The 12,109-nt window shown below is 34.8% G+C and overlaps 1 protein-coding gene across 2 annotated transcripts; it reads left to right on the top strand.

Moving 5' to 3' along the window:
• The first annotated feature begins 1,593 nt into the window (after positions 1 to 1,593).
• Positions 1,594 to 8,858, top strand: LOC104219581 (protein IMPAIRED IN BABA-INDUCED STERILITY 1-like). Of its 2 annotated transcripts, none has more exons than XM_009770280.2 (9): positions 1,594 to 2,370; positions 3,662 to 3,946; positions 4,104 to 4,421; positions 4,647 to 4,874; positions 5,100 to 5,197; positions 5,600 to 5,699; positions 5,781 to 6,236; positions 6,465 to 6,588; positions 8,171 to 8,858. In XM_009770280.2, exons 1-9 carry the CDS (start codon positions 1,981 to 1,983, stop codon positions 8,179 to 8,181), a joined length of 2,010 nt encoding a protein of 669 aa, XP_009768582.1. In that variant the 5' UTR covers positions 1,594 to 1,980; the 3' UTR covers positions 8,182 to 8,858. The 2 variants fall into 2 exon arrangements, with proteins under 2 accessions (XP_009768582.1, XP_009768588.1); XM_009770286.2 differs by having other exon boundaries at positions 1,595 to 2,370; positions 8,174 to 8,858.
• The last annotated feature ends 3,251 nt before the right edge of the window (positions 8,859 to 12,109 follow it).

Here is a 12,109-nt window from a genome sequence, read left to right as displayed (position 1 = left end):
CTAGTATTGTTAAAAGTAAAAAAGGGTACTATAGTTTGTCCTTGTCATTGAAGCTTCTTGAGGTCAGCTTCAAACCCTAGTCCAGCAGAGTACAGGAGCTGATTCAAGCAAAGTTGCCAACTTTTTATACCATATAAATAAGAACTTATTATTTCTTTTGCATCTCTTTATTGATCCTCCTCAAAGCTGATTCCATTTTTGCTTTTCAGTATATTTCCAGCCGTATTCCGACTAATGATGAGAATGTCATGGAACCAAGTAGATACGATTAATTATGCTTTATAGCGTGTTTGTTAAGTTTGTTGGCAATCATGTCTTTGTTGATCTAACGACGAGCAAAATTATGGGTCTTTTATAAAGTTGTGGGCTTTGCCTCTCAGAAGGATGATCTAATATGCTTTCTTATTTTATAACCAAGAAATCTGTCTGCTCCTGGTTTGACCAGAGAAGCCGCCTGGTGTTTAGTGAATGCAAAACATGTTTCTTCATATACACTTTTATTACTCAACTACAGTTACCTTAATTATATTGTAACTCATCCGATATTGTTATATAGCTCCTTTATTATGGTTATAAGGTTTTGACATCCTCCCCTTTAACCCCGTGCGGGTGCCAGGTGAACAAAGATGTTTGAATCTGAACACATTTCCTTTACTTAATAGGACTTGGTAACGATGTTGGCATATGATTGTTGAATATATTTACTCACTTCGTTGCTCGATTACCTTTATGGAGTGTATACCAGCCGGGTTTTTGATGTGTGAATTTAGTTAATTATTGGGAAATAATTGCTTAGAAGAGTTTTATATATTGTAGATATCCTTGTAAAAGAGTACTTTCTCCTCGTGATTGTCTTGTGCACGCCCTTAAGAAAGAATAGTTTTTGACTACTTTTGCCTTATTAAATGTTTTCTCAATTTATGTGTCATTTGTATCAATGACATTATCCATATTTTTAGTAAATGTGAATGCAATTGATTATTAAGGGTAAAAAAGGAAAAATATAATCAATTTTGTCTTGAACTTCTAAAATGACAAATAATTCGAGACAACTATTTTTAGTAACCACGACACTTATTATGAGACGAAGGGAGTATAAGTTTTATGTATCTAAAGTGCAAGAATTCTTTTACACAATAAGGTTAAATTAACCTATAGCAACATGTAACTTCGTATTAAAAACTAATATGATAATCTAGAAAATAGAAAAATAATTTGTTACAACCAGTTAAAATTATACTGAGAGTGAAAAAATAGTATTGTCCTTGTATATTACATAAATCCTTTCCAAACTATCGGAGAGAAATATAGTAAGTGTGTCATGCCTTTCTGTCTTTCGTCCAAGTCTGAACAATTATTGGTATTATATTATTTTCTACAAATGATTAGTCAATAATCTGAAGAAGATAGAGATGAGTGGTTGAGAAGTTAGTTGGCTTTGTTTGTTCAAACTCTTCTTGAACCAGCAGCTCACCAGCACACGACCCCATCTCCCTCCTAAAGAAAAATAAAACGAACTCCTAACGGCTACATTTCACCTACGCGCCAATTTCTGCATGTAAATAAATCAAAGTTTCGTAAAAATGGCGTAAGAATTGGTCTCAACAGAAAACACAAAGACAAACTGAAAAACAAAAAAGAAAAAGGCAGATGATGATTCAATTTGGACCCACAAACACAACCCACACAAATGTTTTCTCTTTCTCCTTTCCTTTCTCTGTTGTTCCTCTGCTTTCGCACCTCTCCACACTAACTCTAATTTCTTGGCTTTCAAAAAAAAACCCTTTTTTTCTCCTCTCCGCATATCTCGCAAAATAAAAATTCCCCATTTGATGAATAGAATTTCCTCCTCCGCAAATCTTTGAACTCTTTTCCAAATGAAACAATCATTTTACGCAGACCCAATGAGCTAATGTAGAGACCCTTTTTTTACTATTTTCACCTCGCTTTGACCCATTTTCTCTATCCGGGTTATGGGTCATGGGTTGCGTCAGCTCCAAGCAAGCCACGTCCCATTCCCCGGCCCACGATTCATCGTCGGTGACTGTTGTAGACAATGGCGATCATTTATTGCATATAAAGGCAGCTGGGTTTGCCCCATTGGAGAAGATCAAAGAGGAGCCTGATAAAGAAGGGGAGGATAATTCTGTCCACCGTCGCCGATTCTCTGGGAATTTGAGGAGAACCTCCTCCTCTTCCAAAAAAGGGGCTAATTCTGAAAAAAGGGCTACTTTTAGCATTAAATTTGGGAGGTTAAATGAAGGTGAACATTTGGCCGCCGGTTGGCCAGCTTGGCTTACTGCCGTTGCTGGTGAAGCCATTGAGGGATGGATGCCTCTTCGATCAAACATGTTCCAGAAACTAGAAAAGGTAAATCAAAACATGATTTTTTATAGGTTAAAACAAATTTTGAATTCTTTAAATGAATACCATATTAGATGTATCTGTTTATCACATTAATTATCACCAACAAATCAAATCCTAGTTGAATTTGCAAATTTTAGCTTCATAGGATATGTAGACAAGTGCAAATAGTTTTTGATAATTTTGCATTATACACATTAGTATATATTTTTGTATGCAGCACAAAATATGTTTTCCATTTAGTATCTTCATCATGTTAACTTCAACTCGGTCATATGCCAGTTATAGACCGAGTTGAAGTTAGCATGATGCCAATTAACTTCATCATGTTAACTCCAACTCGGTCATCATGTTGAAGTTCAACTCGGTCATATGCCAATAACTTCAACTTGCGCCTATCTAGTTGCAAGACTTCAAATCTCACATTTTAGCTTCATAGGATATGTAGACAAGTGCAAATAGTTTTCCATTTGTTGCAAGACTATAAATCTCCTCCTATGTTCTGAAACTCACATAGGCGAGGCTATCTAGTATTTTCTAAGAACAGTTGGATACAGTGGATTGTTATGGTCGATGCGTACTAATTCAGGAATGAGGCATAGTTGATTAATTTAATTTTCGTGGCTTATTCCATCAAGGTGAATTTGGATGAATAAGATGCTGCGCCACTTCATGCTTTCTCATTAGTTCCTACTCAATCATCAGCCTTTAAATTTGATTAATTAGCTAAAGGTTCTGTGCTTATTTAGCAAGTTCTGTTAGCTGAGACTATAATGTTGCATTTTTTAACCCATCTCATGGTAGCATGTTAATGAACTTGATCCTCCCCCAAAAAGGAGGGGTTTCTTACTTCATTGACTTGCCTTTCTTATCTTGCAATCTGAACTTGCATGTGATCTGCATGCATATAGCCAGAGTTCCTAATTCCAGTTATTAGGAATTACCAAGGTCTCTATCATGAACTGGAAATACCTTTGGATTCTGCTTCACTTATAACTTTGTGCCCTATACGTTACCTCTGGAGAAAGAAAAGCATATAGCCAGAGTTGTTAATCTGAAAGAAAACCGGTGAGCGAGAGATTGATTCATTTCTGAGTTGGGATTTAGGTGACATGGTTTATATTGAAGGATTTAACTACATATCTTATATCTAGGCCTTGACTGTCTAGTTTGAAATTAACTTTGTCACTGGCATTAGGATTTAGGACTGGTAATTTATACTAATTGTATATCGTTACCCTACTAATGTAAATTATTTTCTTCTTACGAAGATTTTTTCTGCTTTCAACATCTATAGATTGGACAAGGTACATATAGCAGTGTTTATCGAGCACGCGATATCGAAAGTGGTAAAATGGTCGCCCTAAAGAAGGTGCGATTTAACAATTTCCAACCGGATAGTGTCAGATTTATGGCACGAGAAATTGCAATTCTCCGCAAACTTGACCATCCAAACATCATGAAGCTGGAGGGGATAATCACTTCTCGGTTATCATGTAGCATCTACCTTGTATTTGAGTATATGGAACATGACCTCTCTGGATTATTATCGTGTCCTGACATCAAATTTACTGATTCACAGGTTTGTTCATCCTTGACGATGTCTCTCTAGCATTAATTCGGTGTTAAGATCACTGTTTGTGTCTATATCTTGTCTTGCAAAAAGGAAAAAAGAAAAAATTGAATTGTAAGAAGATTCTGTTTGTTTATCTCTGAATTTATATTTTGCATGGAAGTAGATCAAATGCTACATGCAGCAGCTACTGAGCGGACTAGAGCATTGCCATTCACGAGGGATAATGCATCGGGATATTAAAGTTTCAAACATTTTGGTAAATAATGAAGGAATTCTGAAAATAGCAGATTTTGGTCTTGCAAATTTCCTTAGTTCAAGGCATAAGCAACCGCTGACCAGTCGTGTGGTTACATTATGGTATCGACCTCCTGAACTTCTGTTGGGATCAACAAACTATGGGGTCTCTGTGGATTTGTGGAGTGTTGGTTGTGTTTTCGCAGAACTCTTTTTTGGAAGGCCTCTCCTGAAAGGGAGAACCGAGGTCAGTAGTTTTTGAAAATTTTCTTTTGAATTTGATAATATTTCTTGCACATATCTGTGAACAGGTTGCAAAATGGGACATGATTGACAAATAGTTCTACGTTAATATGACCGAAGTTTCCCAAGATGATACGAAGTGATTGAATAGTTCTCCTATATCGAATGCCTTGTAATATCACTGTTTCTGGTCAATTGTGAAAAGTTTCTGTTTTTGTTTATCTTTCAGGTAGAGCAACTGCACAAAATTTTCAAACTCTGTGGTACCCCACCTGATGATTACTGGAAAAAGTCTAAACTTCCACTTGCAACTATGTTTAAGCCCAAGCAACCATATGAAAGTACACTTCGAGATAGATGTAAAGAATTACCAAAAACTGCTGTGAACCTTATTGAAACACTTCTTTCAATAGATCCTTATAAACGCGGAACTGCTTCATCTGCTCTCAATTCTGAGGTAAGCTTTAACCAAGACAGCAGTATATGAGTTTTTATCTCACTGCAAAGTTTCCATTAGACCGAGTTTACCATATTCTTTTTTATTTTGCTTTTAGTATTTGGTTCCTCTTTGGTATTAATGATGTTTCTGTTTTCAGTTTAGTTCTCAAGCATAACAATTTCTAAACTGGATTCTATAATTGCTAACTTCTTGGTTCTACATATGTGTTTCACCTTTCTTTAGTATTTCAATACAAAGCCTTATGCTTGTGACTCATCAAGCCTGCCTAAGTACCCACCGAACAAGGAAATTGATGCAAAGTTCCGAGAAGAAGCACGAAGGTGAATTCCTTTCTTCTTCTTCTTCTTCGTAGAAAGGATTTTATTGCATGCGGTTCCAAATAATCATTGCCTAGTCCGTAGATGGGACAGAAAGACAATAAAGGCCAGTGGACATTATCTGCATTTGTATGCACTACTCGAAAAAAAAAAAGGAGAAAAAGAGCATGCTGGTTCACTGTTATTCACAGCTTTTAGCATTTACTTCAATGCTGTAGTTCAAAGTTATCTAGACAACCTAACTGAACATATCATTAACAGGCTTTGAGTGAGTTCGCTAGATCTTATGAATTAAATTTGTACATCTCGTCCATCTCCTATTTTTAATAACCGTGCACCTTTCATGACTTTGCATTTCTCTTACCATATTTAAAAGCTTAATTTGAAGGAGTGTTTCATTTTCAGAAAGAGAGCCAGTTCCAATGCACAAGCATCTGAAACTTCAAGAAAATCCCGGAAAGCTCTCCAAGAACCAAGCAGTTTCTGCAAAGTGGTTCCATCAGAGGTTTCTGTCTCATCTCACAGACACTCATTCACATTTCCTCTTTGATGGTATATTGAGAAAGTCTTGTTTGTACTTTTGAAGGAAGTTGAGGCCAATGTTCATGGTTCTCGTAGAAACCACGGTGGTAGTGTCCATATTTCTAAAGGAAGACGAGCTACCGTCTCACGGATATCAATGAAACCATTGTATGACACAGTGTCAGAAGCTTCTCAAATGACTGACGAATCTCAAGGGGACAGCACCATTCTTTCTGTACCTGTGCAAATGCCAGAATCGAGTGGTTTTGCATGGGCCAAAAAAGGAAAGCTGGATTCTTCAACGACAAGGCTATATCCACCTGCCAATTCAACGAGTCAAAAGTTAAGTGCCGTAGATCCTTCTGGTGTACTGCACACTGAGGATACCTGGGACTCAAACATGCAGGACAATTATGAGCTTTTAAATAGGGCTCACACTTTCAAACATTCTATCCATAGGCAACATGGTCATCATGAACGATCAGATTCGTTTGACTCGTCTGATCAGGAACCATCAGTGGTAAGTATACTTCCTCTAACTTAGCAACTTCATATAAGTGGTGCTGACTAAAACTTTTTGTGTTTGCTTCTTAATGCCCATAGGAGGTTCTCTTCTATTTTTCCGCAACTTTTAGTATTTTCATTTTTCAACATCCACATGTAAAAATATGACTTAGTGAAAATATTTGTTCGTCAACTTTTGTTTACATCTTGGTGCTATGGTCTGTGATCTCTCTGAAATGACCAGGATTACACTGGCCAACAAGGAAGGGTTGCGTGCTCGGGGCCCTTGTTATGTCAGTCCCAGAAGTTTGATACCAAGCAGGATAGTCAGTCTCGAAAAGCTGGTCATAGGTCCCGGTTTTATAGAGGTAAATTAAATCCTGCATCTGGCAAATTCTCTTTATAAATGTCAAGAAACTATTTTCCGTTGCATCAACTAGATTTTTTCCAGTCACCTACTATAATAGAACATTGCTTTATGTAGAACTTGCCTCTCCACCTTCAAGGTAGGGGCAAGGTCTGTATACACACTACTTGTTAGAACATGCGCAGCGGAAGCAAGCATACAACCCAGGCATCAAATACATGTAAACTAGACAACGCAATAATAACGAGATTAGAAGCACTAACCTCTTGAAGTAGTTGCACAAACCTTCCAAACAACAAGAATCCAGGACTGCAGTCTTCTGCTATTTGCCTAGTAAAACCTTGGACGATTTTGCTATTGGGTGAGCAAGAACAATACAACTGAAAGGTAAGTTATTAGGTGAAACTAGTCTTCCTTTAATAGACCCGAAATTAAGCCACAATAGGGGCTCAAAAACATGTAGGATTCTGCAAGTAGAATCCTACTCTAACTCAAAAGGATAACTTTTCTCCTAAGCTACTTTTTACCCAAGTCTATCCAGGTTTTTACTAGATATAGCAGGGACCACAGAAATAATAAGAGGCTACTAATTATAGTATTAATTCGAAATTAGCATGAATTAATTCTTACTATAATTAATTGCAATTTATTCCACTAAAAAACTGCAATTGAACTCCTCAATATGAATTTCGAAAATTCATTAACACTTATTTTAACTCCCCATGTTAAGATTTCAAATACCAGTTAATTAAATTAAATCACTGAAAATTTAATTCAATTAACTAATTAAATCCTTTATAATTCCGCTTAAACTATTTCATGTGACAGATACAAAATCCACCGGCAGGGTTTTCACATGAAAACTTATAAGCTTACATAAAAGGGTATCATCAAACCCAAAGCCGAGTCATGGATTCTATCAACTAATTATTATTCACAAATGTTATTCGTTATTGTCCAATCTATTAGACATATACCAACTCTAAATAGAGTCGTACCTTTTGATAAATCAAAACAATAAACAAATTACATTGATCATAATAATTATATAAGATTAGGAGTATAAGCTCATTTAATGAATTAGAGAAAATGTTTTATATATTCAGTACAAAAACATCTTTTCTCTATTTGGTCCGTTCAATATACACTGAGTATACTAGCACAAGAAGTTGGAGTAAACTTACTCCCATAATTAAGATAAATTATACGATAATCTTGTACTACAATCATCAAGATATTTTGTCCAACAATATCTTTGATTGTGAACATAGTTTATTAATTATGAGAACCAACAATTTAATCTTATGTGCATGAGCTAAGACTCCATACACTAAATTGTCTACTACATAACTAAAAGAACACACATGTAACAAATGATCTATTTAAAATAGTACTTTATTGAATTGAATAAATTAAATAAACAATTGTTCCATAAAGAATAAAATATAATACTATGTCTAAACCGCATGGTTAATAGTATATCCCAACACTACCTTCCCCAGACCTCACTTTTGGGATTATACCGGATTTTTTGTTGTTGTTGCTTTCTGTAGCACTTATGCCAGGTTTGTTTTTTGTTGCAGCAGATTTGTAAATGGAATGATCCAGCATGGCTTAACTAGTGAATTTTGAGGTTAGACTGACTTTGTAGCTCTCTCTTATCGGTACCTCCTTGGATTATCTATTTCGTGCTCACAAGTTGATTGACAGTTGAGAAAGACTATCTCCGGGTCCCCATGTTTACATCGTCTCCTCAAACACCTGCTTAGAGTCTACACACTATTGTGGTGCAACATTTTTGAGCTGCACTCTGATCCATGCAGTTATTTTTCTCACAAATCTTAAGGGGATCGGGCGAAAAAATCATGCATAAGAAAATATTAATATCATAGAGATCAGATGGAATAGCCTGAATATTGATGCTCAGAGTGGTTTGAGAATTTGGAGATTTCATTAACAGGTTGGAGAACATTAACATGCTCTCCCCTATTAGTATCCAACCTGATTTTATAGTTCTCCTTGTTTTTCTTTTAACTTTTCCTTTAATTTTTTTTTTGTAATTTTTATTTTACACGTTTAGCTCATTTATTATTAGCTTTCACGTTATTTTTGTTCTTTGTTTTTTTTCTTGTGTATAGATGCCTTGGGCTTAGAGGGAATGGTATATAATTTGTTTATATTCTATACTATCTCTGTACATATGCATACTCTAAAGAAGAATATGAAAAAATTGTGTAACAAAAAAGGATGTTTATAAACCTCTTACTTACACATTTTTCTTTTGAAACTAACACGCATTATATGTGAATATGTATTTATTTATTGTTTAATTTGTAATACTTACGTTGGAATTCCAGTATGTTATACTGGAGTATTTTTCCGAATTTTGAACAGTGTTTTCATTCAGATTTATCTTTACATGAAAAATGGCTAAAATTTGATTACTTTTGAAACTGTGGTTATTTTTGAATGATCACTTGTAAATATGACTATTTTTGAATTTCTCCCGTCGATTGCGGCAGCAATTAGATTATGAAATATTTAATTTTTGAAACAGTATATATAAAGACATTATGTTACATAATATTCATTATTCAAGTTTTCAACTTATTATAACCTATTCATAATTACCACAAAATATATATTATATCAACTTAAAATAATTGATAACTTCATGACAGATCGAATAATATTTTGACATAATATGTTCATCATCACTTGATCTTGTAAAAATTAGAAAAACTTAAGTTTATTTTACTCAATAGATCACATACTTATTAGTTTGTAAAAAATGACTTTTGGAAGTAACATTTCACATAATATAGTACCATTTGTATCATTATATCTACGGAAGTGATATTCATTTTAATTAGAAATTGTAACCTCAGACACTAAATTTAGGGAATGTAAGATAATTGCATAAGTCATCTGAGAAAATTTGTTTTGGTTCTTTCGGTTTAAAAACAATAGCACAAAGAAAAGAATCTGCACATTGTAGGCCTCTTAAGGGGAAAAGTAGAAACATGAAAATTCAAAATTAATGCTATCAAAACTAGGTCCATCATTTGCATCTATACCCGCTTTTTATGTCACGTTTTAACTTATACTCGCTTTGTAAAAACAATTGCAAGCGTACCTGCTTTTTCGCATAACTTCAGCATACGGGGCTAAAGTAGCAAATTCAATCACGCAAAACTTCAGCATTCTAGTAGCCGGACCTGAAGTTCAGCTCTAGAGCTGAAATTTTTGTTTTGTAACTGTCGAACTTTAGCTCTAGCTGAAGTTTTTGTTTCTAACTGGCGAAGTTTTTGTTTGTAAGCTTCAGCTCTAGAGTTGAAGTTTTTGTTTTGTAGTTGTCGAACTTCAGCTCTAGAGCTGAAGTTTTTGTTTGTAACTGGCGAACTTCAGCTCTATAGCTGAAATTTTTGTTTTTGTAACTGGCGAGTTTTTGTTTTGTAATTGTCGAACTTCAGCTCTAGAGCTGAAGTTTTTGTTATTATTATTATTTGTACTTGTGAGAAAGTAGTATATGCATATGTCCCTGCTTTTCGTGATTTCTTAAGTGCATTGGCGAAAAAGCTTAAGAAGAATAGCATTGTTTTGGAGAATCATCATCGAATTTATGTCCCGCGAGGTGTTGCCTTATAACGTGAGAAGGATGAACCGCTTCGAGTCAATATACTCTTCAAGCACATTCAGGTAAATATGAATTGTGATTAACACAGAGCACTTTAGAACTGAAGTGTAAATTCCATTATCGATTGACAGTATAAGAGATTTCATGACGCTACATACAATAGAATGAAAGAGGAATTCTTATATTCCCTGGAGGTTTTAATTTGTTCCCATTGCTTTTTTGTTCACAGGAAATGCTTAGTGGCAACACTGCGATGATTGCAGAAATAGGGGATTCATGGTTTAATTGTCAGAAGCTGTATCTTCCTGAAAATTGCGGGTAAGCTAGACTCGACTTTATTCTGAATTATGCTTGTGATAAGACGTATATGCATATGTCCCTGCTTTTCCAGTATTATGAACTAAATTAAGCACCAATAACAGAAGAAAGAAGAAAGAAGAAGAAGAAGAAGAAGAAGAAGAAGAAGAAGAAGAAGAAGAAGAAGAAGAAGAAGAAGAAGAAGAAGAAGAAGAAGAAGAAGAAGAAGAAGACGAAGGAGGAGAAAGGGGCTAAAGTTATTTTAAAAGTGGGTACAAGTTAAAAGGTTTTTAAAAAATTGTGTATAAGTTAAATGGGGACGACCAAATAGGGCGCCCCGTGCAATTTTATCAGGGGCATTTGCATCTATACCCGCTTTTTGTGTCACGTTTTAACTTGTGTCCGCTTTGCAAAAAAAAGTTCAAGCGTACCCGCTTTTTCGCATAACTTCAGCATACGGGGCTGAAGTAGCAAAGGCAATCACACAAAACTTCAGCATTCTAGTAGTCGGGCCTGAAGTTCAGCTCTAGAGCTAAAGTTTTTGTGTTGTAACTGGCGAACTTCAGCTCTAGAGCTGAAGTTTTTGTTTTTGTAACTAGTGAATTTCAGCTCTAGAGCTGAAGTTTTTGTTCTATATTTGATTAACTTCAGCATGTTTTATGCTATCTGATCCAAACTCTTTTTTCTTGTCCAATATGTACGCAGTATACAAGGTATCCGTAGTTTTCACTCACGTTTAAGTTTGTCAGCGCATTGGTCTCGCCATCTTCGGAAATTAATCCTAGAGGAATCGAAAAATTCTATCGAGACAACAACACAGAGCATAGCAGCTTGCTGGATTCAAATAACACAATTGTATTGTGTTGAAGCCTGCAAAACTAACATGTGTGAGTGAAGTGGTGATTAAACGAGACAAAATATATAACTTTAAGTAGTAAGAATTGGCACTCAATATTTTGACTGATATGAAAAACCACAAATAGGACGATCAAATAGTGGGTACAAGTTAAAAAAAAAATTAAAAATAGGTATAAGTTAAATGGGGGCGACCAAATAGGGCGCCCCGTACAATTTTTACCATATTTTTATACCCAGCAAATCTATACGATTTTGACACAAAAGGAAACCTCAAATTGCTGAGACACACGTTTTCTCTTATCAAAAGTCAGAATCTCTACAGGTAATCAACCTCTTTTAAAGCATAAAAATGTTTTTTCTTTCTACCAGACAATAGGCAATACCTTATTATATGAGTCCATTACTCAAATGGTTACTTAATTGTCCCAAATTATCTCCTAAAGTCACTTTACTTTCGTTTATAACAACAAAGTCATTAAATTATGCATATTGCACTTAGAAGGTCACTCAACTAGATTTATTAAATTTTGGATTGCTAAATACCTATTTTACCATCTAAATTATAAATATTTATTTTATTTTTTATTTTTTTAAAACTTTTTAATATTATAATTTTCCCTTTTTAATTTATATTATGGACTTACCTATAGAATAAATAAATATTATTTATAAATTAAAAAAGTATTTAAGCATATATAATGTTGGACTAACAAAATAATGAGCATAGTAA

Source organism: Nicotiana sylvestris, chromosome 2 (assembly GCF_000393655.2).
Source record: "Nicotiana sylvestris chromosome 2, ASM39365v2, whole genome shotgun sequence".
Lineage (NCBI taxonomy): Eukaryota > Viridiplantae > Streptophyta > Magnoliopsida > Solanales > Solanaceae > Nicotiana > Nicotiana sylvestris.
Note: the sequence above shows the minus strand (reverse complement) of the source record. Positions and strands in the feature narration are given on the sequence as shown.